At 49.0% G+C, this 26,375-nt stretch overlaps 1 protein-coding gene across 1 annotated transcript; it reads left to right on the forward strand.

Moving 5' to 3' along the window:
* Positions 1–6,943: 6,943 nt before the first annotated feature.
* NEIL2 (nei like DNA glycosylase 2) lies at positions 6,944–26,339 on the forward strand. The gene is made up of 5 exons (XM_050801111.1): positions 6,944–7,079; positions 9,046–9,185; positions 18,485–18,837; positions 22,216–22,412; positions 24,955–26,339. The coding sequence occupies exons 2-5, from the start codon at positions 9,048–9,050 to the stop codon at positions 25,263–25,265; spliced, it is 999 nt and encodes a 332-aa protein (XP_050657068.1). The 5' UTR covers positions 6,944–7,079; positions 9,046–9,047; the 3' UTR covers positions 25,266–26,339.
* Positions 26,340–26,375: the final 36 nt, after the last annotated feature.

A 26,375-nucleotide genomic window follows, 5' to 3' on the forward strand; every position in this document is an offset into this window, starting at 1 on the left:
AAAAAAAAAAAAAAAAAAAAACAATGGCTGGGCGTGGTGGCTCACTCCTGTAATCCCAGCACTTTTGGAGGCGGAGGTGGGTGGATCACCTGAGGTCAGGAGTTTGGTACCTGCCTGGCTAACATGGCGAAAGCCCATCTCTACTAAGAAAACAAAAAATTAGCCGGGTGCAGTGGTGGGCGCCTGTAATCCCAGCTACTTGGAGGGCTGAGGCCAAAGAATTTCCTGAACCCAGGAGGCGGAGGTTGCAGTGACCCGAGATTGCGCCATTGTACTCCAGCCTGGGCAATAAGACTGAAACTCCATCTCAAAAAATAAATAATAATAAAAACTGAGATTTATTGTTCCTCCTCTGTCCTTTTCCTTGAGAACTTAATAAAAATGGAAAATATCCATTACTTCTAGGGTTCTTGATGATCTAAAATGGTTAAGCCGGGATGGAGGATAGATGTGGTCAGTAAACACTGAAACCACGGAACCCTAACGAGGCCAGGGCTCTGCTGAGCAAATCAATGGGTCCAGAGTGCCCCTAACATGCTTTTCCGCTATAGCCTCTGAGGGGCCCGGGCCCTGCTGAAGACTCTGGGCTGGAATCCTCTGGGATATCCTCCACAGTCATCCATTGTATACCTTTCCTTGGGGTTCCTCAGAGTGGCTTCCAATCTTCCCACCAGCAGAGTCCCCTTTACCCACTCTCACCCCTGCCATGGGCCCCATTTTTGGTTTTGTTTTTATTTTTGAGAGTCTTGCTGTGTCCTCCAGGCTGGAGTGCAGTGGTGCAATCACAGCTCAGTGCAGCCTCCACCTCCCAGGCTCAAGTGATCCTCCCACCTCAGCCTCCTGAGCAGCTGGGACTACAGATGTGTGCCACCACCACATTCGGCTAATGTTTTTGTATTTTTAGTAGAGACAGGGTTTCACTATGTTGCCCAGGCTGGCCTCAAATTCCTGGCCTTAAGTGGTCTGCCCACCTCGGCCTCCCAAAGTGCTGGGATTAGAGGTGTGAGCCACCACACCCTGCACAGGTCTCATGTTTTGAAGTAGTTTTAACTAATCATTTGGGGTTTTCCTCATTTTTCATAGATCAAAAACAACTGCATGAAAATTATACCTCAATTTAAAAATGAACAAGCCAGGCGCAGTGGCTCACGCCTGTAATCCCAGCACTTTAGGAGGCCGAGGCAGGGGGATCATTTGAGATTAGGAGTTTGAGACCAGCCTGGCCAGTGTGATGAGACCTCATCTCTACCAAAAATACAAAAATTAGCTGGGGATGGTGGCAGGCGCCTGTAATCCCAGCTACTTGGGAGGCTGAGGCAGGAGAATCCTTTGAACTTGGGAGATGGAGGTTGCAGTGAGCCGAGATCCCACCACTGCATTCCAGCCTGGCTGACAGAAAGAAACTCCATCTCAAAATAAACAAACAAACAAACAAACAAAAAAAAACCCTAACTGTTCATCTCTGCTAACAAGTACCAGAGAGTCAGTACACCAAGCTGTGTTCCCGCCGAAGGCAAAGACATTCCATTTAGTTTCCTTTGTGGCCTTGTGACAGATAATAAATGGGTGGTTACTTAGATGCTTTCTGATGGTTTTCAATGGCTTGTGGGTTCCTCTGGGTCCTGGGGCCTCCAGAAGGGGCCACTGCCACACACACACACCTGGAAGGACCCTGTATCAATAGACACCTGCGCTTCTGCCTCCTCAAAAAAAAGGAGGGGACTGGAAGTGCCCACAACGGAGAATTCTGAGACCTGCCTTCCGGCTCAAGTTTGGTCATGGGCTGGCTGCGTGCTGTTGGGCCATTCACCCGACTGCTCTGACCTCAGCATCCTCATCTGCAAAATGGTTTGGCCTGGGCAGCTTCAGGTGTCCAAGACTGGACCAGCAGCTATGGAATCACAAATTGTAGGAAAATGACTCACTCTCTCTCTGGGCCTCACACACTCTCATTGGTTCAGATGACAGCTCAGGGCCCCAAGATTTGAAACTGCTCTTTCTGGAGACTCAAGATTGATGTCTTGGCCAAGTGCGGTGGCTCACACCTGTAATCCCAGCACTTTGGGAGGCTGAGGCAGGTGGATCACCTGAGGTCAGGAGTTTGAGACCAGTCATGGCCAACATGGTGGAACCCCATCTCTACTAAAAATACAAAAAATTAGCTGGGCGTGGTGGCGGGCGCCTGTAATCCCAGCTCCTTGGGAGGCCGAGGCAGGGGAATTGTTTGAACCCAGGAGGCAGAGGTTGCAGTGAGCCAAGATCACGCCATTGCACTCCAGCCTGGGCAATAGTGCGAGACTCTGTCTCAAAAACAATAAATAAATAAATAAATAAATAAATAAATAAACAAACAAACATTGATGTCTTGAGTCTCAAATGGAAAGCAGTGTCGTCATTGTGTCCCAATTAATAAGGTTTTTAAAAAAATGGTTCCAAGAGGCTGGGTGCGGTGGCTCAAGCCTGTAATCCTAGCACTTTGGGAGGCCGAGGCAGGCAGATCACGAGGTCAGGAGTTCAACACCAGCCTGGCTAACATGGTGAAACCCCATCTTTACTGAAAATACAAAAATCAGCTTGGGCCTGGTGGCGCGTGCCTGTAATCCCAGCTACTTGGGAGGCTGAGGCAGGAGAATTGCTTGAACCCAGGAGGCAGAGGTTGCAGTGAGCAGAGGCTGCACCACTGCACTCCAGCCTGGCAACAGAGTGAGACTCTGTCTCAAAAAAAAAAGGTTCCAGAATTATACATCCAAAGAGCATTGTTCCTCAAAGTAGCCTTGGAAACTAAACTTCTTCCAGAAGACAAACTGCTAGTGATTGGGCAGTTAGCACCCCTAAGTTTCCAACAGCTGGCCTGAGAGACTGAATGGAACAAAGAAAACTGAACTCTGCTAAGGAAAGGAAGCCCAGATTGAGATACCGTGCCTGACTCATTTACAAATCATGTCGATTTGAACCAGACCATCTGGTTCAAACCCTTTTGTCTCTCAGTCAAGGGAACTTGCCCCAATCCACAGAGCTGGTGTATTCATTGACCACCCACCCGCAATGGAAGGCCATGGGACCGACCTAGGGTACGCCCTTGCAGTTAATGCGCCTACCATGTGGGGGCGCACGTGTTCTCCCTTTCAACTTCCACTGCAGCCTGAGTTTTCCAGCCGTCAATCCGTAAGCAGCCCCGAAATGCTGCCAGCAAAAATCACCTGCTGCTTATTGAACACGACTGCATGTCAAACGCTGCTAGCAGCTTTCGACAGCCGCAGGAAACACTTCCATATCCCCCCACTCACGTTTTGCACACAAAAAAGATATGGCCCACGGATTTTAAGTCGCTTGTTGAAGGTCGCAGAGCTAGTACGTGCTAATCAGGGTTCAAACAACATCTATTTCACTCCGGAATCCGGGCTTTTATACCCCACTCTTGCGTCTCCTAAACAGTGGAAATCTACAAGCCGGGAAGCCCTGCCCAGTCTGGGATTAGAAGGCAGTCCAAGAGGAAGTCCTTCAGTGTCTTTCTAGAAGTTGAGGAGAATCCTTGGTTCCAAATTCTCCCAACTTACACGTAATGAAAGAAAGACCTAGAGACATCGGGGAATAGGGCTTACTGTCCACGGCCACATACCCCAAAAGAGGAGCAACTGGAAGAACCTCCAGAATCTCGCTCAGCCCCTGCTCCCATGACTCCTAGAGCTATATGGACCCTCCCGGTGTGCTTCAGAATCCCCAAACTCTCAGCAGCAGTTCAGTCCCTTACGGGATCCTAGTGTTTTTTCTCTTTCACTCCCTTCCTTGCATTCTTTGGGGCGCCTGTATTTTAATCTATTTTCATGTGCATTACAACTCTAGCTCTGTTGGAAAAAAACAAGGACACAAAGGCAGGCGGAGCAATGGGTTCCACGCCTCTTAGAAAGCTGGGCGCCGATCCTTTCGGAGCTGAGGCGCACTTCAGTGGGCTTGGAGGTTGCCCCACTCCAGGAGGCAGACAAATACTACTACTACTACTAATAATAATAATACAAAGAATAATTACTAAAACATTTAGTGATTGCTATACACCAGATCCAGTGCTGGAGACCCAGTGCAGTGACCAGACCCAGTGCAGTGATGGAGGTGAATCATTTCAAGAAATCCCACAGGGGCCAGGTGTGGTGGCTCAGGTCTGTAATCCCAGCACTTTGGGTGCCTGAGGAGGGGGCATATCACCTGAGATCAGGAGTTCGAGACCAGTCTGGCCAACATGATGAAACCCCATCTCTACTAAAAATACAAAAATTAGCAGCATGTGGTAGCAGGTGCCTGTAATCCCTGCTACTTGGGAGGCAGAGGCAGGAGAATCACTTGAACCTGGGAGATGGAGGTTGCAGTAAGCCGAGATCACACCACTATACTCCGGCCTGGGCAACAGACTGAGACTCTGCCTCAATAAATAAATAAATAAATAATAAATCAGTGAAGTCATTATTTGCAGATGAAGAAACTGAGATACAGAAAGGGTGAGTTGCTTGCCCAGGCTCTCCCAGCTGAGTGGTGGGTTGTGGACCCAGGCAGCCTGGTATGGGAGCAGGTTTCTAGCCACTCCTCTGTGGAGTCACTCTTCCAGGCTGGCCTTTTCCAGGCAGATTATTCAGCCTTTTTGCCTTATAATGATGATTGCATATGCTTGCACAGCACTTGCATGTACTTACAGTTTGTGTGTGTTTCCTAGCTAATATCTCATTTAATCATTCACTCAACATGGATGAATTGAATCATTCACTCAATTTGTTGAGTGTCTACCAATCGCTGTGCTCTAAATTCTTGCTGCTTGTCAAAATGTAGCCCCTAGGGCCGGGCGCGGCGGCTCAAGCCTGTAATCCCAACACTTTGGGAGGCCAAGGTGGGAGGATCACCTGAGGTCAGGAGTTCGAGACCAGCCTGGCCAACCTGGAGAAACCCCGTCTCTACTAAAAATACAAAAATTAGCTGGGCATGCTTGTACGCACCTGTAATCCTAGCTACCTGGGAGGCTGAGGCAGGAAAATCCCTTGAACCCAGGAGGCAGAGGTTGCAGTGAGATGGGATCGCGCCATTGCACTCCAGCCTGGGCAACAAAAGTGAAACTCCGTCACAGAAAAAAAAAAAAAAAAAATGTGGCCCCTAGATCAACAGCATCAGCATTACCAAGCAGCTTGCTGGAAAGGCAACATCTTGGGCCTGGTATAGACATTAGAATCTGCATTTAAACAAGGTTCCCAGGGGATTCATAGGCACATTGAAGTTTGAGAAGTGTGGCTTTGTAATATTTCTATAACACCATTTAATAGATATCCCATTTAATGAATAAAGTCAGAGATACTGTAACTTGCTTGTATCCCCAAAACTAATAATGAAGCAATATATGCAAAGCGCTCACAACAGTGTTTTGCACATAGTATGTGCTCAATGAACAATAATCATCATCTGATTTCCAATTGCATAGCCCCTTGGCCTCAGAAGAACCCCTTTAGGCACCAGGCATTCATTCCACCAGGTGAGGTGAGAATTATGGCTATGGCTTCCCTCCCAGTTCAGCCAGTCTACAGAAAGGGAAGCTAGGGGTTCCAGAAGCTACCATTGTGGTGAGCCTGATCTATAGCAGGGGCGTCCTGGGAGGGGTGGGGACATTATTCTCCAGAAAAGGCCAGATATAGAAAGAGGGGACCAGAGGCTCTCCGAGGGATGCCTCCTGCAAACCCCATACCCTCCAACCTCATCCCCTCTGCCTCCAGATGCCTTTCTAGATGAGAACCTTATGCCCTAGGCCTCCCCAGGCCTCCCTCTCCTCACCTCCTGCCCTAATCTGTTCAGTAGGTGACCCCTGTGGGAAGGCCACTTGTACCGTCCCTCTCAATCAGTAGGACACAACTATGTCTCTGACCGTGGTGGGCTGGGCTTGTCTCCCTGTGCTGACCAAGTCCTTCCCCAGGGCTCCCTCAGCTACGGTCCATGGTGACTTCACCCCAGCCTACTTCCTGAACACCTGCTGGGGAGTTCCTCAAACTTTCCTCCCAACTTCCTGGAAAGCGCTGGGGAGTTCTCCTTCGAGAACTAAAGACAAGAAAACATGTATCTTTAAACAGCCTATTGTTTTATCTTTTATTCTTTGAAATAAAAAATTTAATACACAAATATTTTAAGCAAAATTTGCTTATAGTAAAAATTCAAGTAATAATATCCAAATAATAGAAAGCAAGAAAATCCCACCCATTCAACATTTCAAGAGTCTTGACCACCTGTTTCCCTTGCACCATACTTCATTAGGCTCGGAGGCAAAGCACAACCCACCGAAAGGCTTGCCATTGTGGGAACACCCAGGCTGTCCCATTCCGACCCATTGGCTAAGAGGGTTAACTTTTCCCGACAACTGTCTCCTTGAGACAAGAAATGTTCCAAAAGGGCCGGGTGCGGTGGCTCACGCCTGTAATCCCAGCACTTTGGGAGGCCGAGGCGGGCGGATCACCTGAGATTAGGAGTTCAAGACTAGCCTGGCCAACATGGTGAAACCCGGTCTCTACTAAAAATATAAAAATTAGCCGGGCTCCAGTAAGCCCAGCTACTCGGGAGGCTGACGCAGGAGAATCGCTTAAGCCCAGGAGGCCGAGATTGCAGTGAGCCGAGATGGCGCCATTGCACTCCAGCCTGGGCGACAGAGCGAGACTGTCTCCTCCGCCAAAGAGTATCTCTTCAATGTTAGTCTCAGCCTGCACCCTTCTTCCACCGCGGCTTTCACTTCCGACCCTGTAACGCAGCTCCGCCTCCAGCGACCCCCGGGACAGAACCCCTCGCCCACCCACAAGTGAGCAGCCTCGACCCGCGTTCCAGGGGATAAGCCCCGCGCCTGCGCGCACCCCGGGGCGTAGCTACGAGCCCAGCCACTGCCTTCAGGCCGGAGTCCACGCCCAGTTAGGGGAGGAGCCCCGCAACCTCCACCTACAGGGGCGTCCCCGAGGAGGACGTAGCCTTTGTGGGCCGCTTCCCCGGGAAATCTCCGCCCCCAGCTGGAGCGGCTGTGCGGGCTGCGCAGCGGTGCTGGGTCAGGCCGAGGTGCCACCCACCCGGAGCCGGTGAGTGCAGCCGTCCGCTCTCCGGTAGATCTGCGGCCTCGCGGAGTAGTCGGGAGGGGACAGGAAGGGAGGGCGGGCGCGGGGCCCTCCTCCGTCTCGGCAGCCTGCGGAGGTGCTGCCCACGTCTGGAGGACCCCAGTGACCCTCAGGCCCGCGTTTGCGCCCCTCTCCCCACACACCGAGTCAGAGTTGGGAAAGCAGTGGTCTTAGACCCCCCTCGGGCACTCGGAAGAGAACGGCGAAGACACCCCTCCCTTCCCTGGCTGGCGCAGAGCCAACCTCGAGCTCCTCGGTAGCCCGCGGGCAGGGAGGGCCCGAGGATGGGGCGCGGCATCCGCAGAGACTCTTCGAAGCCCCTTCCGCGTCTCAACTGGTTTGTTTTTTTGTTTTTTTTTTTTTTTGATGCGGAGTGTCGCTCTGTCGCGCAGGCTGGAGTGCAGTGGCGCGATCTCGGCTCACTGCAAGCTCCGCCTCCCAGGTTCATGCCATTCTCCTGCCTCAGCCTCCTGAGTAGCTGGGACTACAGGTGCCCGCTACCACGCCCGGCTAATTTTTTGTATTTTTTTTTAGTAGAGACGGTGTTTCACCGTCTTAGCCGGGATGGTCTCGATCTCCTGACGTCGTGATCCGCCCGCCTCGGCCTCCCAAAGTGCTGGGATTACAGCCGTGAGCCACCACTTCCGGCCCCGCGTTTCATCTTTCAAGGCTGTTGCAGAGGCGGCTTGCTTCCCACCGTCCATCTCCATAAAAATCCCTACAGGAAACATGCCCACGTGTCCAGAGCTTTTAAGGACTTGGTGCATTTCAGACGAAGGCTTTTCCAGAAGCTTCCGTGTAGGAGAGGATCAGGCTTCCAACTGGTTATGGTCAGCAGCGTTTGGCACGTCTCCTTCCACCCTGGAGGTTGTGTGAGGATTCCCTGTAGAGTGTCTCGAAAGCCTGATGAGGGGAAATAGAACCTCTCAGTGAATCGGCACCAGCGAGTGTAAGATGCACGTTATTGAATGTGTTGCTGCCCAAACTATGAGAATGCTCAGATTGTGAGCCATCCCCCTTTCTGAGATTTTAAAAGTATTCTAAACTGTTTTTTAGGATCACTGAAATATAATTGCTACCATGTGCCGGATATCTACTTAGTTCTTTTCGATTTTCATCATAACTTATAAAGAGGCTGGTGCAGGAACAGGTGGTTAGGCAGCTGCCCTGGCTGAGACTGGGGGTCTCCTCTGCCCTAGCAGCCCAGGTGTAGACCACTCAGACTCTTATGTAGGCAGCTCTCAGTGGACGGGGATGATTTGGGGCAGGGAGAGTAGAGGTGGCCCTGGGAGCCCTGCATGGTCGTTAAAACAGAACCACAGCTTTTCTCAGTGATCAGAGATAACTGTCTGAAGTTAAGCTGGGCTTAACTACATGGCTGGGAGTCTCACTTATGATTCTGAGCTCTGTCCGCATATTGGTCGTCCCGTGCACACCTCCCCCATGTGAGTGGTCGGTGGTCCTGGAGGGCAGTATCCAGTCCCTTCAAAAGTGGGAAATCAGGCAGCAGCAGTGGGTCAGAATGGCTGGTTTTTTTTTGAGAGCGGGAGGAGGGGGCGCAGAGAAAGTCAGGAGGTGTTAGAGGCTCACAGTCCAGGCGAAAAGTAACAAGGGCCAGCTCCTGGTGTGGCTGGCAGTGGCCACTCAGGAATAAAGTGGATGGTGCCCATGATGTGCTGCCTAGCACACTGTTGGTGCTTAATAAGTGTTTGCTGCATGAAGAAGGGTAAGAGGGGCTGCCTTTACTGCTAAGTTTGCCACACCCTGCCGCAGCTGGTCTTCTCTATGATCTGACCCCCTTGCAGCCACACTCCCTTTTTGGCCATATTTGCTCTTAAATTTAGTTGGCAGCAAAAATGGCGGCATGGTTAGAGATGCTAGAGATAAATGAGCTAAATCCGTGGCCTCTTTTGCCCATTTCTGCCCACAGGGATGCCAGAAGGGCCGTTGGTGAGGAAATTTCACCATTTGATCTCCCCCTTTGTGGGCCAGCAGGTGGTCAAGACAGGGGGCAGCAGTAAGAAGCTACAGCCTGCCGGCCTGCAGTCTCTGTGGCTCCAGGACACCCAGGTGAGGCAGTCCTCCTCTGAAGAGCTGGCTCTGTCGCACATCCTGCGCCTCCCCTAGGATCTATCCCCACATGTCTCAGGGTGTCACTTCCCTGAGTCCGGAACCACCAAGCTCGGACTCCATGCAGCTCCGTCTTTCAATCTCATGTGTCTCAGCCAGAAGTAGATCTTGCTGTGGACTGTAGAACTGTAAAGAACATGTGTACATGAGCTGGAGACCCTGATTCCAGAGGGTCTGGAATGCTTCTGTTCTCTCCAGCCACAGCTGATGGGCACCTTTGGCTGGGAACTGTGTTCGATTCCCCTGAGCCAGCGGAGAATTAAGGAAAGAGCAGAACCGGCTAGGTGTGGTGACTCACGCCTGTAATCCCAGCACTTTGGGAGGCTGAGGCAGGCGGATCACGAGGTCAGGAGTTCAAGACCATCCTGGCCAACATGGTGAAACCCCATCTCTATTAAAAATACAAAAATTGGCTGGGTGTGGTGGTGGGCGCCTGTAATCCCAACTACTTGGGAGGCTGAGGCAGGAGAATCGCTTGAACCCGGGAGGCGGAGGTTGTAGTGAGCTGAGATAGTGCCACTGTACTTCAGCCTGGGTGACAGAGTGAGACTCTGTCAAAAAAAAAAAAAAAAAAGAAAAGAGCAGAACCTTCAGATCTAGGTTCAAAGCAGCTCATCCTTCCAGGGGCTCACGGGGCTCCCTGTTTTCTGACCCCTGCCTCCCTCTCTAGCCTTCTTATCCTGCCCCAAACCTGTCTTCTGATCGACGGAACTGCCTGTAGCTCTTGTTAGTCTTTCTGTCCGTAGTTTTGACTTGCTGCCTCCAGCTCAAGCACTTCTTCCTTTTTCTCCCAACTCTGCCCCTGTCCCCTCAGTTTATAATGGTTATTCCTGGTCTTCCAGCTTCCACTTGGCCACTGCATCCTCAGAGAAGCCTGCCTTGTCTGCTTTACATGGGGAGGAGACTCCATCTCTGTGCTTCCAGGATATCGTGTACTTCCTCCCTGTTCTTCTTCCCTTTTTACTGCGTTGTTCTGCTTGTTGAGGGGCGAGGACAGATGCAGAGGGCAGGGGCTGCTCCTTGCCTGTATTGTGTGCCCTAGCACCTAGCTGAGTGCTGGCACATAGGAAGCACGGGGCGGTGCCTGCGGATGAACTCATGAACTCTGCTGCTGCTTAGCCGTGTGCTCTTAAGCATGTTCATCTCTTAGCTCTTTCTTCTATTGTAGAATGGAGATAAGCCATTGACCTCTTAAAATTGTTTTAAGTAGACTTTATGCCTGGCACATAATGGGCACACCATAAGTACTAGTTCCCTTTCTTGCATCTTGCCCTCACCCCCCACCCCTGCAACACATACACACAGAGGTTTTAAAACTGTTTTTTGTTAGAACTGGAAGAGATCTTGTAGCCCTTTACCCATAGTTGATTCCTTTGGAGACTGAGGCTCGGAGAAGGGAGTACTTAGCACAAACTTAGGTGGCTGGCAAGGAAAAGGTGAGATCCCAGGACCCCATGGCCTCCAGGACTGTGGCCTGTTTGTACACACTGTCCTGCGAGGTTGCAGGGGCAGGATTATGTCTCTTGTCTCTGGATCCCCAGCACTTACCAGGGTGTCTGCCGCAGAGCTGGCTGTAAGAGAATATATCGCAAGTGGGTGGGTGGACAGATGGATGTGCAGTGAAGGAACCTGTAGACGGGACTGGGAGCTTCTTTCCCAGTAAACCAAGCAAAAGCCCATGTTGCAGGGAACCTAAGGTTGCAGGGAACCTTGGGGGCTGCCTGGCAGTGCTTTGAAGTGAGCGCCCTTCCCTGCTTCTCCCTGTCGGTGGATCCCTGACGCTAGGAACTTAGAATTGCATTGAGAACATAGGGCCTGTGTCGACGCAGGCCACACTATTAAGCTACAGTAAATGGGGAGGGCAGAGCACATGATGAAGGCCCAGGTAATGGCCCTGATAGGAAGAGGTCCCAGTGGCCTGGAGATGATGCGCGGGAGGTAGGACTTGAGTTGGGCCTTGAAGGCTGAAGGATTTCGGTGGACTGAAGAGGGAGGAAAGGGCATTTCAGGCTTGAGAAGCAGTTACAGGCAGGCTGATGGAGGTAGAGTGAGCAGGACAAGTTGATGAGGCAGGAGAGAGCTTGGCTCCACCCTGTGCCATCTGTTTGTCTGGCACATCCTTTCCTTGTCAGCTCTCCATTTTCTGTATCAGGAGTCGTATTGGATTACTCGTAACAGACTGAAAAAAACGACTACTACAACTCAGGGTTTCCCCCTCCACTCCGGTAATGGAACAGTCCAGGGTGGTATAGGAGCAACATTGGAAAACAAGCTCCTTCCACTCTCCCCTTCCAAGACTGGGTAATTTATTAAGGAAAGAGGTTTAATGGACTCACAGTTCTGCGTTGCTGGGGAGGCCTTGCAATTATGGCAGAAGGCGAAGGGGAAACAAAGACACATCCTACATGGTGGAAGGCAGGAGAGCTTGTGCAGGGGAATTACCATTTATAAAACCATCAGGCCAGGTGCAGTGGCTCATGCCTGTAATCCCAGCACTTTGGAAGGCAGAGGTGGGCAGATCGCCTGAGGTCAGGAGTTTGGGACCAGAGTGGCCAACATGTTGAAACCCCATCTCTACTAAAGATGCACAAATTAGCTGGGCATGGTGGCAGGCACCTGTAATCTCAGCTACTTGGGAGGCTGAGGCAGGAGAATTGCTTGAACCCAGGTGACAGAGGTTGCAGTGAGCTGAGATCGCACCACTGCACTCGAGCCTCGGCAACAGAGCGAGACTCCATCTTAAAAATAAAAACAAAAACAAAAACAACCATCAGATCTCGAGACTTATTTACTATCACGAGAACAGCCCCCATGATTCAATTACCTCCCACTGGGTCCGTCTCATAACACATGGGAATCATGGGAGTTATAATGAGATTTGGGGACACAGCCAAACCATATTATTCCACCCCCAGCCCCTTCCAAAGCACATGTCCTCACATTTCACAACCAATCATGCCTTTGCAACAGTCCCCAAAAGTCTTAATTCATTTCAGCATTAATTTAAAAGGCCACAGTCCAAAGTCTCATCTGAGAAAAGGCAAGTTCCTTTCACCTATGGGCCTGTAAAATCAAAAGCAAGTTAGTTACTTCCTAAATACAATGGGGGTACAGGCATTGGGTAAATACACCTGTTTCAAATGGGAGAAATTGGCCAAAACAAAGGAGCTACAGGCCCCTTGCGAGTCTGAAATCCGGCAAGGCAGTCAAATCTTAAAGCTCCAAAATGATCTTTGACTCCATGTCTCTCATCCAGGGCACGCTGATGTAAGAGGTAGACTTCCACGACCTTGGGCAGCTTTGCCTCTGTGGCTTTGTAGGGTACAGTCCCTCATCCTGGCTGCTTTCAAGGCTGGCATTGAGGGTCTGTGGGTTTTCCAGAGCAGGCTGCAAGCTGTCAGTGGATCTACCATTCTGAGGTCTGGAGGACAGTGGCCCTCTTCTCATAGCTTTACTAGGCAGTGCCCCAGTGGGAACTCTGCACCGGGGCTCTAACCCCGCATTTCCCTTCTGCACTGCCCTAGCAGACGTTCTCAATGAGGGTTCCACCCCTGCAATACACCTCTGCCTGGACATCCAGGCGTTTCCATACACCCTCAGAAATCTAGGTGGAGGTTCCCAAACCTCCATTCTTAACTTCTGAGCACCCGCAGGCTCAACACCACATGTACACCGCCAAGGCTTGGGGCTTGTACCCTCTGAAGCAGCAGCCTGAGTTGTACATTGGCCCCTTTTACATTGGCACCATTCTGGGGTCTGGAGCACAGTGGCCCTCTTCTCACAGCTCTACTAGGCAGTGCCCCAGTGAGCACTCTGCCCTGGGGCTCTAACCCTGTGTTTTCCTTCTGCACTGCCCTAGTAGAGGTTCTCAATGAGGGCTCTGCCCCTGCAGCACACCTCTGCCTGGACATCCTGTTGTTTCCAACATCTTCAGAAATCTAGGTGAAGGTTTCCAAACCTCTATTCTTAACTTCTGAGCACCCGCAGGCTCAACACCACATGTAAACCACCAAGGCTTGGGGCTTGTACCCTCTGAAGCAGCAGCCTGGGTTGTGCATTGGCCCTTTTTAGCCATGGCTGGAGGGGCTGGGACACAGGGCACCAAGCCCCTAGGCTGCATACAGCAATGAGGCCTGGACCTGGCCCAGGAAACCATTTTTTCCTTCTAGGCATCTGGACCTGTCATGGGAGGGGCTGCCATGAAGGTCTCTGACATGCTGTGGAGACATTTTCTTTGTTGGCTTGGTGATTAGCATTTGACTTCTAGTTACTTATGCAAATTTCTGCAGCCAGCTTGAATTTCTCCCCAGAAAACGGGTTTTTCTTTTCTACTGCATCATCAGGCTGCAAATTTTTCAAACTTTTGTGCTCTGCTTCCTCTTGAATGCTTTGCCACTTAGAAATTTCTTTCACCAGCTGGGCGTGGTGGCTCATGCCTATAATCCCAGCACTTTGGGAGGCCGAGGCAGGCAGATCACAAGGTCAGGAGTTTGAGACCAGCCTGGCCAATCTGGTGAAACCCTGTCTCTACTAAAAATACAAAAATTAGCCAGGCATGGTGGCAGGCACCTGTAGTCCCAGCTACTCAGGAGGCTGAGGCAGGAGAATCACTTGAATCTGGGAGGCAGAGGATGCAGTGAGCCCAGATCATGCCACTGCAACAGGGTAAGACTCTGTCTCAAAAAAAAAAAAAAAAAAAAAAATTTCTTTCACCAGATACCATAATCATGTCTCTCAAGTTCAAAGTTCCATAGATCTCTAGGGCAGGGGCAAAATGCCACCAGTCTCTTAGCACAGCAAGAGTCACCTTTACTCTAGTTCCCAACAAGTTTCTCATCTCCGTCTGAAACCACCTCAGCCTGTGCCTTATTGTCCATATCACTGTCAGCATTTTGATCAAAACCATTCAACAGGTCTCTAGGAAGTTCCAAACTTTCCCACATTTTCCTGTCTTCTGAGCCCTCCAGACTGTTCCAACCTCTGCCTGTTAACCAGTTCCAAAGTTGCTTCCACATTTTGGGGTGTCTTTACTGCAGTGCCCCACTCCGGATACCAGTTTACAGTATTAGTCTGTTCTCATGCTGCTGATAAAGACATAACCAAGACTGGGTAATTTATAAAGGGAAGAGTTTTAATGGACTCACAGTTCCACATGTCTGGGGAGTCCTCACAATCATGGTGGAAGGCAAAGGAGAAGCAAAGGCATGTCTTACATGGCAGCAGGCAAGAGAGAGCATGTGCAGGGGAACTGCCCTTTATAAAACCATCAGATCTTGTAAGATTTACTATCATGGGAACAGCATGGGAAAAAACCCACCCCCATGATTCAGTTACCTCCCATCAGGTCCCCCCAACAACACATGGGAATTATAGGAGCTAAAATTCAAGATGAGATTTGGGTGGGGACACAGCCAAACCATATCATACATTTTATAGTCAGTGATGTCCGGTCATCAGTTGATGGACATTCGGATTGTTTCGACTCTTTGACTTCTATGGATAATGCTGCGGTGGGCATTCACGTGCAAGCATTGGTGTAGACATATGTTTCCATTTCTCTTGAGACTATTCCTAGGAGTGAAATTGCTGGACCATACAGTACATTTAACTTTTTTAGTGTCTTCTGTAGTGTTTTCCAAAGCAGCTGCACCATTTTATCGTCCCTCCAGCAGTGTATGAGGACTAATCCTTCCATTTTTAACCTCTTGCCATAGCACCTGGGGCCTATCTCCAGCTCACCTGGGTTCAGGGTGGGTAGGTTCCCTGGGTTGCCTCTTCCTTGGGGTCCCCCTCTGCTGCAGCAGGGGTCTCTGCTCTGCCTCGTCAGTTACCCTTCCTGTGCCTGTTCCTCATCTTCTGGAGGGAATTTGTATCTCCTGTCTGCTCCTCCTCTTGATTTAAACCCTCTAAACCTCCGAGGGTTTAGAGCTCTTTGGTTCCTATAGCGGGTTTGTTGGGAGCAGTGCTAACAGCGCATGCCCTAGCTGCTGTGTCTGACCAGGAGCTCCCCCTCCCAGTATGGGGTTTCCGCCTCTGCGTTCAGGTGTGTCCCCTCAGCTGGGGACTCCCTGTCTCCTCTGCCTTCCACTCTTCTTGTGAAGCCCAGCCCAGGTAACTGCCAGCTTCCCCTCATGCTGTAGACTCTTCTTCTGTGTGCTACCTCTGCTTCTACCCACACTTTTCTTTTCTTTTTTTTTGTACAGATGGGGGTTTCACTTTGTTACCCAGGCTGGTCTCGAACTCCTGGGCTCAGGCAATCCTCTTATCTTGGCCTCCAGAGTGCAGGGATTACAGGCATGAGCCACTGTGCCTGGCCTACCCACACTTTTCTCCATGCTCTTGTAGTATCTGTTTTCATACTTGTCCCCCCGCCCACCCCCACCGCCTTTTAAATTTTTTTTTTTTTTTTTTTTTTTTGAGATGGAGTCTCGCTCTGTCGCCCAGGCTGGAGTGCAGTGGTGCAATCTCGGCTCACTGCAAGCTCCACCTCCCGGATTCACACCATTCTCCTGCCTCAGCCTCCCGAATAGCTGGGACTACAGGCGCCCGTCACAGCGCCCGGCTAATTTTTTTGTATTTTTAGTAGAGACGGGCTTTCACCATGGTCTCGATCTACTGACCTCGTGATCCGCCAGCCTTGGCCTCCCAAAGTGCTGAGATTACAGGCGTGAGCCACCGCGCCCGCCTTTTACATTTTTTTAAAAATTGTGATGAAAAACACATAACAAAATTTACTGTCTTAACCATTTTAAAGTATATAGTTCAGTAATGTTAAGTATATTCACGTTGTGTAACAGTTTGCCTGAACTTTTTTATCTCCCCAAGCTGAAACGCCATACCTGTTGAACACTAACTCTCCCTTTCCTCCCTTCCTGCAGCTCCTGGCAATCGCCTTTCTACTTTCTGTCTCTATGAATTGTACTCCCCCAGCTACCTCATATCAGTGGAATTATACAGTTATACAGTATTTGGAGTTTTTTTGACTGGCTTATTTCACTTGGTATAAAGTCCTCAAAGTTCACCCATGTTACAGATAAGGGAACATTGGAGATTGTTGTAATCTATTTTTGCTGCTATTACAGAATACTTGAGACTGGGTAATTTATAAACAATAGAAGTCTATAGAGCTCACAGTTCTGGAATCTGCAAAGTCCAAGGGCATGGCATTGGCATCTTGCCGTGTCATTTGCAATTGGCATTATTCCATTCGGGAGCTCAGAGCCCTATGGCCTAATTTCAAAGGGGCCATCTCTTACCACTGTTCCATTGGGGATGAAGTTTCTGACACATACTTTTTGGGGAACACATTCAAACCATTGCAGAGCCTTACTCATCTGTTTGCCCTTGGAGCCTAGCACACTGCCAGGCACATTGAATAAGCTTAATTAATGATTAGCGAACTGAAGTGGCTGCAATGTCACAGGAACCTAAAAGAGGGACAGTAGAAATTGCCATAGTTGGAGAGGGTATGAGGACATCTTGACCTAGATATTATTGACCTAGTAAATGTTTTGATCATCATGGGCATTTGACAGTTATTTTCATCAGAATTATATCAACATTGGTGAATTTATACCAAGAAATATTTTCTGCAGCAGATTCTATTATGCTCACTTAAATCCTTGCTCAATTTTTTTTTATGTAGGTCAGTTAAACCATTTCTAATATGTAGCAAATAACAATCTGTGCTCAGATTTACAGATAAGCTATTCTGGGATTATTTCGAAAGGTAATGCTCTTTTGTGTAGAGGATTTCAAGATTAATTTGTATGCTAATTAACAAGTAAAGATCGTATCAGAACAGTGATCTTTTTTTTTTTTTTTTTTTTTGAGACAGAGTCTCGCTCTGCTGCCCAGGCTGGAGTGCAGTGGCGTGATCTTGGCTCACTGCAAGCTCCGCCTCCCGGGTTCACGCCATTCTCCTGCCTCAGCCTCCTGAGTAGCTGGGACTACAGGCGCCCGCCACCTTGCCCGGCTAGTTTTTTTGTATTTTTTAGTAGAGACGGGGTTTCACTGTGTCAGCCAGGATGGTCTCGATCTCCTGACCTCGTGATCCGCCCGTCTCGGCCTCCCAAAGTGCTGGGATTACAGGCTTGAGCCACCGCGCCCGGCCCAGAACAGTGATCTTTAAGCACAGACCTGTAGCGGTCAAAAAAGTGACACAGGCGTTTCCGGTATTAATGCCAGATGCTTTGGCTTATACTCTTTGAAAGACAGCCCGAATTTCAGGCTGTGTAGAACCGACACATCCTGGAATCTAGACATACATACTGCATATCAGGAGGTGTAACATGAAAATAAACTCAAAGCAAAGGCTGGGTGTGGTGGCTCATGCCTGGAATCCCAACACTTTGGGAGGCCAAGACAGGCAGATCACTTGAGGTCAGGAGTTCGAGACCAACCTTACTAATGCGGTGAGACCCCGTCTCTACTAAATAAATAAAAATTAGCTGGGTGTGGTGGTGTTCACCTATAGTCCCAGCTACTTGGGAAGCTGAGGCAAGAGAATCGCTTGAACCCAGGAGATGGGGGCTACAGTGAGCCAAGATGGTGCCACTGCACTCCAGTCTAGGCGAGATTCCATCTGGAAAAAAAAAAAAAGAAAATAAACTTAAAGCAGCCAGAACATCCTTTAACACACATTTTCTGTATTTATTTTCTTCTACTGAAATCCTTTTCAGTGAGGTAAGGTGGGTCCTTTGCCTTGTACATTTTACAGTGGTGATTTGATTCATTGGTCAATTTTTGTTTCACTATCTAATTTTTATTGATTACAGTTTTCTTATTAAGTCCAATGCACTGGTGGAGGGGGTAGCGTGGGGTACCCAGTTTTATAGTGTGCTGTCTTTAGCTGCTCTGTGTGTGCATTCCCATGCACTACTTATTTCTGGCATAGAAAATGTATTATGAATGGAATGAAGGAATGACAACTTATGTTCATTTCTTAGCTACTGCATGGAAAAATTGGGAGCGATTCCCCTCAGGTTGTCCAGGGTGGTCCTGCCATCTAGCATGGGTCAGTTTCCTGCCAACCAAGTCTACTTGCTCCCAGTCACTTTGAAAACCACATGCGAACTGCTCACACCACTGGAGCAAAAGAGCAAAAGGCAGAACCCCAAGACTCCATTTGGGAAGGCTCCCCGCGAGGGGCGAGAAGACCTTTGCAATAGGATAAATATCTGCATTCGCCCGTTCCCCTCTGGGTCTGTAAGGCTTAGATCTCTGTTCATTTTTTCTAGGTCCATGGAAAGAAATTATTCCTTAGATTTGATCCAGATGAAGAAATGGAGGCCCCTGGCAGCAGCCCACCGCCAGAGCCTCCACAAAAAGAAGCGCAGAAGGAAGGGGCTGTGGACCCAAAGCAGGCCGGGGAGCCCAGTGGGCAAAAGACGCCTGATGGATCCTCACAGTCTGCAGAGCTCAACCCCCAGGGAGAGGATGAATCTGAGTGTTTGGAGGGAGACGCCCCTGCAGGAGATGCTGGGAGGTGGCTGCGTGTCAGCTTTGGTTTGTTTGGCAGCGTTTGGGTGAACGAGTTCTCCAGAGCCAAGAAAGCCAACAAGAGGGGGGACTGGAGGGACCCTTCCCCGAGGTAATGGTGTGGCCATCTGATTCTCAGGGGCTCTGATAGTCATAGGGCCCTGCTTGATGGGGTTTGGGACTTAAGCAGTGGGGTCACACTGAGGACGTCCAGGCTGCCCCCCACGGCCCTGCTGTCTTGGGGAGAGAGGCCACCTCTGTATCTACCAGTGACAGGAAGTAGACTGTGGTCTGCACGCAGGAGAGGGTTGTGCACCCAGAGGTGGCTGGGAGATGGGGAGAATTTTCCCAAAAAATGTGGCACTTGAGAGTGGACTGTCCCTGAAGAACATTTTACTGCCTGACTCCTGACTTGTGTGCTTTGAGTTTAGGGACAAGATTTTCCCAGTTTTAAGTATACTGTTTGTGTGTTTATGTTTTATTGAGATATAATTAACATACAATAGAATGCCGATCTTAAGTGTTCAGCTTGATGAGTTTTCTTAGTTTGTTTTGAGACGGAGTCTTGTTCTGTTGGCCCAGGCTGGAGTGCAGTGGCATGATGTTGGACAGGCTGGCTGGTCTGGAACTCCTGGCCTCAAGTGATCCGCCTGCCTCCGCCTCCCAAAATGCTGGGATTGCAGGCGTGAGCCACCATGCTTGGCCCCAGTTTTTAATCTATGAATGTTGAGATCAACATTTTGTGCATAAAACTCTAGGTTTAGGATCATATGCTCAGTGTCAATTTCCAGAGGAGTAATTGCTGCTCAGAGGGAATGCACATGCTTAGGGCTGTACATTTGATGGCCTTAGGAAAGTGCTAGTGAGCTGAAATCTCATGAATGTTAGGTTGTTTGTGTACTTCTTATCAATTTATCGAAGCCTTTGGACCGAAAGTCTGTTTGTTTTTGTGACATGTGTTGCCAGCATTGTTTGAAGTCTGTCCTCTGTCCTTTGAGCTTATGATGCCTGTTGGCATTTGGGATTTGAAATTTGTATGTCGTCAATGGTGGGTATTTTTCTTGGTTGCTCATAGGCTTCCCCTTTTACTAAAAAAAAGGTCCCTTCTACCCCCAGAGAAAGTCACATGACTTCTATTTTCTGAAGTTTTATAACTTGTAAAAATGTTTAGAACTGTAGTCTTTTTTTGTGGCATGATGTAGGTACCATAGGATGCTTTGGGCTTCTGTGGTCCAGAGATTTTGGGCTCACATGACTGGAAGTTCAGAAGGAGGGTGGGCTTTGGGGTTGCAGTTCTGAGGTTCTGACTTCATGTGATTCTCCTGGCTTTGCACTTTCCACACATTGGTTTTGTCCTTAGACCAGCAGCAAAAGGCTACTGCAGCTCCAGGATTTTATTTACACTGAAAAATCCAGAAGATGAGAAGATCATTTTTAGAAGTTCAGATGAGGAAAGTTTTCTTAGAACCTCCAGCAAACCTCTCATCATCAGGAGCCTGCCCTTTGCTGAGTCCTGGATTAGTCACCAGCTGGAGGCATTGAAATGCTCTCCACGAAGCAGGCTCACCCCTAGGTTTTCAGATATGTTGCCATAGAGTGAATGTGTATCATGCCATTATTTTTAAATCTCTGTTTACCTGGTTATGTCTCTTTTCTCATTTACATGTTTTATATTTATTTTGCTTTGTCTCTTTTTTCTTTAATAGGCTTGCCTGAGTTTTATCTACTTTGTTGGTCTTTGAAATAAATAATATTAGCTTGCCAGGCATAGTGACTCCTGTCTGTAATCCCAGCACTTTGGGAGGCTGAGACAGGAGGATCACTTGTGCCCAGGAGTAAGAGACCAGCCTGGGCAACATAGTGAAGACCCTGTTTCTACAAAAAATAAAAATAAAATTAGGCCGGGCGCGGTGGCTCAAGCCTGTAATCCCAGTACTTTGGGAGGCCGAGGTGGGTGGATCACGAAGTCAGGAGATCGAGACCATCCTGGCTAACATGGTGAAACCCCGTCTCTACTAAAAATACAAAAAACTAGCTGGGCGTGGTGGCGGGCGCCTGTAGTCCCAGCTACTCGGAGGCTGAGGCAGGAGAATGGCGTGAGCCCGGGAGGCGGAGCTTGCAGTGAGCCGAGATCGCGCCACTGCACTCCAGCCTGGGTGACACAGCGAGACTCCGTCTCAAAATAAAATAAAATAAAATAAAATAAAATAAGATAAAATAAGATAAAATACAATACAATACAATACAATACAATACAATACAATACAATAAAACCAGGTATACCTGTAGTCCCAGCTACTTGGGAGGCTGAAGTGGGAGGGTAGTTTGAGTCAGGAAGGTTGAGACTGCAGTGGGCTGTGATTGTGCCACTACACTCCAGCCTAGGCAACAGAGCGAGACCCTGTCTCCAAATAAATAAATAAATAAAATTAGCTTTATATATCCTTTCTATATGGAAAGGATATATGGAATATTGAAAATATTAGGTCAAGTGTGGTGGCTCACACCTGTAATCCCAGCACTTTAGAGGCCGAGGTAGGTGGATCACCTGAGGTCAGGAGTTTGAGACCAGCCTGGCCAACATGATGAAACCCCATCTCTACTAAAAGTACAAAAAATTAGCCAGGTATGGTGGTATACACCTGTAATCCCAGCTACTCGGGAGGCTGAGGCAGGAGAATCGCCTGAACCTAGGAGGCAGAGATTGCAGTGAGCCAAGATAGTGCCACTGCACTCCAGCCTGGTGATGAGAATGAAACTCCATCTCAAAAAAAAAATTATAAGTCAAAAATGCGTCTAATATGCCTAGCCTACCAAACATCCTGGCTTAGCCTAACCTACCTTATATGTGCTCAGAACAATTACATTAGCCTACAGTTGGGCAAAATCATCTAACACAAAGCTTGTTTTATAAAATGTTGAATATCTCATGTAATTTATTGAATACTGCACTGAAAAGAAAGGTTTTATAGGTACTCAAAGTATGGCTTTTACTGAGTGTGCATTGATTTTGTACCATTATAAAATCAAAAATTAAAAGTGAACCATTGTAAGTCAGGGATGTGTGTATGTGTGTATGATCCAACCATAGAGTGTGCTCTGACTATATCAACCTCAACATCATGGTAACGATGTGGGGATGTGTGTATGTGTGTATGATCCGACCACAGAGTGTGCTCTGACTATATCATGGTAACGATGTGGGGATGTGTGTATGTGTGTATGATCCGACCACAGAGTGTGCTCTGACTACATTGTGGTAACGATGTGGGGATGTGTGTATGATCCAGCCACAGAGTGTGTTCTGACTATATCGTGGTAACAGTGTGGGGATGTGTGTATGTGTGTATGATTCAACCATAGAGTGTGCTGTGACTATATCATGGTAACGATGTGGGGATGTGGGGATGTGTGTATGATCCGACCACAGAGTGTGCTCTGACTATGTTGTGGCAGCGATGTGTACATATGACCTGTTCTTTCTTCCCAGGTTGGTCCTGTACTTTGGTGGTGGTGGCTTCCTGGCATTTTATAATTGTCAGATGTCTTGGAGCTCTTCCCCCGTGGTCACACCCACCTGTGACATCCTGTCTGAGAAGTTCCATCGAGGACAAGCCTTAGAAGCTCTAGGCCAGGCGCAGCCTGTCTGCTATACACTGCTGGACCAGAGATACTTCTCAGGGCTAGGTATGACTCATGGGAAAGGGGTGAGTCCACAGACTTGCTTCATGGAAAAGTCGCTCCTGTGGGAGTCACAAGACCTGAGGCCCACCCTAGTTGTGCCAGTGCTGTTGGTCTTGAGGTGCCACTTGCTTAATCTCCTTTGTTTTACTTCCCTTGTTTTTAGACTGAGGGCATTAGATCAGGCAGTTTTTAGCTTGTCTCTGGGCTTCAGAATCCACACCCTAACTGTGTTATCAGTTGTGAGCCTTCTGCCAGCAGCGCTGGAACATCGCCTCCTAAAGGGCAGGGTCATGTCTCGGGCACCTCTGTACCCTCCACAGCACAGTGCAGTGCCTGGCACACAGGAGGTGCCTGACCCGTATCTGTAGGGACTGAAGTCGTGCAGGCTACTACCAGAGGAGTGAGTGCACGTTCTAAGGGATGCTGCTCTGGGGTGGATGCAGAGATGACTCAGTCTACACTGGGTTCTTACAAGACACGAGTGAAGAAGAGTTTCCCTCTCTCTATTGCAGTGGCATGAGCAGTGAAACTGTGAGCATTTCAGGATAGGGAAAAGAGAGGAACAATTTCAAAAATACATGTAACAGCTAATTAGCTGGACTATGAGAGCGTGCCATTCTTATTACCCACAGCAGGGGAATAATTGTGCCCAAAATTGGCTGCTGAAGCAATCAGGCAAGTTGATGGTGACAGAGTCACCTCCATATCCAACATGTGGCTTTGCTGCCTGCTCACCTCCCCTCACGAGGGTCGGAGAAGGCCCAGTGGTGCACCAGGCACTAGCCTTGCATTTTCATGTTAGGACCATGGGAGTCCCTGTGCCCTCAGGAGCAAAGAGCCATCGGAAGTGGCTTTTTGGGTATATGTGGCAAGAGCTAATAAAGTAACAGTAGTAATTAATAATGGCCAGTGTTTTCCAAGCAGCTCTGATGTGCCAGGCACATGTTTTTGTCCTTAGTGCTGTTCCATAGGATGGTTATAGTGGGTTTCCCTTCCTTCAGATGAGGAAACGGAAGCAGAGAACGCATCTCTAGTACACGGTGCAGCTGAGATGTGAATCCAGGTATTCTGTCAACGAATTCTGGAGAGATCGATGTGTGTAATGAGGAGTGTGACTATGAGGCTCTTGGAAAAAGCAAGAATTTCCTTCACCTGCTCACTCCAAACACACAGACACTCACTTGACCTCTGTCACGCTCACCATCTCTCCTTAAGGAGATCATTGTTTAATGTCCCAGCAAGCACAGACTCAGTCCACTGCGAGTTAGGAAAGATTGCTATGAATGCCTGGTGGAGCTGAAAGAGTATGGTTGGAACATTCCAAAGAGAGTTACTGATTCTGGAAGGAGGGATCGAGGCTGGCTTCACAGAGAATGAGGCAGGAGTAGAAAAATCATAAGATAACACCTCCCCAAACACTTTCTACATAACGAGCATTATGCTTGGTATTTCATTTTATTTTATTTTTTGACACAGGGTCTCTCTCTGTCGCCCAGGCCGGAGTGCAGTGGCATAGACACAACCCACTGCAGCCTCAACCTCTGTGGCTCAATCGATCCTCCCACCTCAGCCTCCTGAGTAGCTGGGACTACAGGTGCATGACACCACGTCTCACTAACTTTTAAAATTTTTGTAGAGACAGGCTCTCACTATGTTGCCCAGCTGGTCTTCAACTTGTGGGCTCAAGCGATCCTCCTGCCTCTGCCTCCCGAAGTGCTGGGATAACAGGCATGAACCACTGTGCCTAGCTATGCTTGACATTTTGTTTTTAATTAAAAAAAAATTTTTTTTTGAGACAGTCTCGCCCTGTTGCCCAGGCTGGAGTGCAGTGGCACAATCTCAGATTACTGCAACCTCTGCCTCCCAGTTCAAGCGATTCTCATACCTCAGCCACCTGAGTAGCTGGGATTACAGGCAGGTGCTACCATGCCTGGCTAATTTTTGTATTTTTGGTAGAGATGGGGTTCACGATGTTGTCGAGGCTGGTCTTGAACTCCTGGCCTCAAGTGATTCACCCGCCTCTGCCTCTCAAAGTGCTGGGATTACAGACATGAGCTACGGCACCAGGCCGACATTTTAAATAATAACAACAGTTAATATTTATTGAGTACTCTACATACCAGCCACTGTGCTCAGCGTTTTTTAGTGAATTCTCATTTACTGCTCACAAAAACCAGGTGAGCCATCCCTGCCTTACAGATAAGGAAACTGCAGCTAATTGAGACTGAGGAGCTTGCCAGGGTCACGTGGGTAGGATCTGCTTGAGCTGGGATTCAGGTGCAGGCAGTCAGATGCCCGACCCCTTTTTGATAGCCTATTTGCCATGACGGGCCATGCATGAGTTTCATTTCATCTTCACAGCAACCTTAAAGGTAGGAATTGTCAACTCCAATTTACAGACAGAGAAGCGGAGTCAGAGATCGCGGACCTGCCCAGGGTCCCACAGGACGTGGAAGAGCTGACTTCTGCCGTGCTAACTTTGTGGGTGGTTTCATCGTGCCATGTGTCCTTTCTCCTTCGCTTACCCTCCCCTGCTTTATTTCAGGGAACATCATTAAGAATGAAGTCTTGTACAGAGCTGGGATCCATCCCCTTTCTCTGGGTTCAGCCCTGAGTGCCCCGCGTCGGGAGGCCCTGGTGGATCACGTGGTGGAGTTCAGTACAGCCTGGCTGCAGGGCAAGTTCCAGGGCAGACCGCAGCACACGCAGGTCTACCAGAAAGAACAGTGCCCTGCTGGCCACCAGGTCATGAAGGAGGCGTTTGGGCCCCCAGGTGGGTTCCAGAGGGTCACCTGGTGGTGCCCACAGTGCCAGCCCCAGTTGTCAGAGGAGCCGGAGCAGCGCCAGTTCTCCTAAGGAACCCGTGGTGCTCTTCCTGGAACCTGGCCCTTGGGGAACCTGACGTCTAAGTGTCCAGAAAGGAGGATGTAGGCAGGGATGGGGTGCAGAGGGTAGTGTATGTCGGGGTGCCAGGATTATAATATTCACCTCCCTGGAGTTATGTTGAAAGCAGAGTTTTCATAGGATTAGATTCTTTTTATCCTTTTCTAGTTCAGTGAATTCATCCTATTGAATTGCATCATAGTGAAAGATGAGAGAAATCGTGATGATGGGGAAGGGGAGAACCTCCCAGAAGGCACTGGGGCAAGGAAAAAGAAAGCCTGTGGGAAATGGCTGAGCTCCCAGCACGGCTTTGCAGGTGATGTGGGGTTTTGTTTTTGTTTTTGTTTTGAGACAGGGTCTTGCTCTGTCTCCCAGGCTAGGGTGCAGTGGCATGAGCTTGGCTCACCGCAGCCTTGCCCTCCTAGGCTCAAGCAGTCTTCACCTCAGCCTCCAGAGCAGATGGGACTACGGGCATGTGCTGTGATGCCTGGTGATTTTTGTTTACTTTTTATAGAGATGGGGTCTTGCCATATTGGCCAGGCTGGTTTTGAATTCCTGCAACTCAGGCAGTCCTCCCACTTTGGCCTCCCGAAATGTTGGGACCACAGGTGTAAGCCACCGCTCCCAGCCAGCTCCTGTGTTTTGCTTTTGTTTTGTAACTTTGGTTGATGTTAAGGCCCTCCATTTTGGAAAGCAGGAAAACAGGTGGTTCTTTGTTTTTTTTGTTTTTTTTTTTCCTCTTCCCCTGGAGGATCCAGGGATGAGGATAGAGTGACCTGAGAGCAGTGCTTGGATTCAGCCTCCTGCCGGGTCCTTCCTGCTGGACACAGACACCAAGAGGCGGGGGTGGAGCAGGGAGCTGCGCCTTCCTGGGGTGCCCAGTGGTCTGTAGAGAAGAGCTGCTTGTTTCTCCTTAAGTCAGTGTGTTTGTGACTGTTGACACGTTGAACAGTTCAGGAATCAAGGGCTGTGGAGAACTCCCTCCGGTTGTTGACAACAGGTGAATGAAGCTAGAGCAGCGACATGAAAATAAAGCTCTCTGTTACTTGGCTGTTGTCATCTTTCTTTGGTAGTAAAGGTCTT

Source organism: Macaca thibetana, chromosome 8 (genome assembly GCF_024542745.1).
Source record: "Macaca thibetana thibetana isolate TM-01 chromosome 8, ASM2454274v1, whole genome shotgun sequence".
NCBI classification, from domain to species: Eukaryota; Metazoa; Chordata; class Mammalia; order Primates; family Cercopithecidae; genus Macaca; species Macaca thibetana.

Coding starts and splice junctions, on each gene's coding strand:
- NEIL2 (XM_050801111.1), top strand. CDS start 9,048: ATGCCAGAAGGGCCGTTGGTGAGGAAATTTCACCATTTGATCTCCCCC. Junction 9,186..18,484: donor TGTGGCTCCAGGACACCCAG/GTGAGGCAGTCC, acceptor CATTTTTTCTAG/GTCCATGGAAAGAAATTATT. Junction 22,413..24,954: donor GAGATACTTCTCAGGGCTAG/GTATGACTCATG, acceptor GCTTTATTTCAG/GGAACATCATTAAGAATGAA.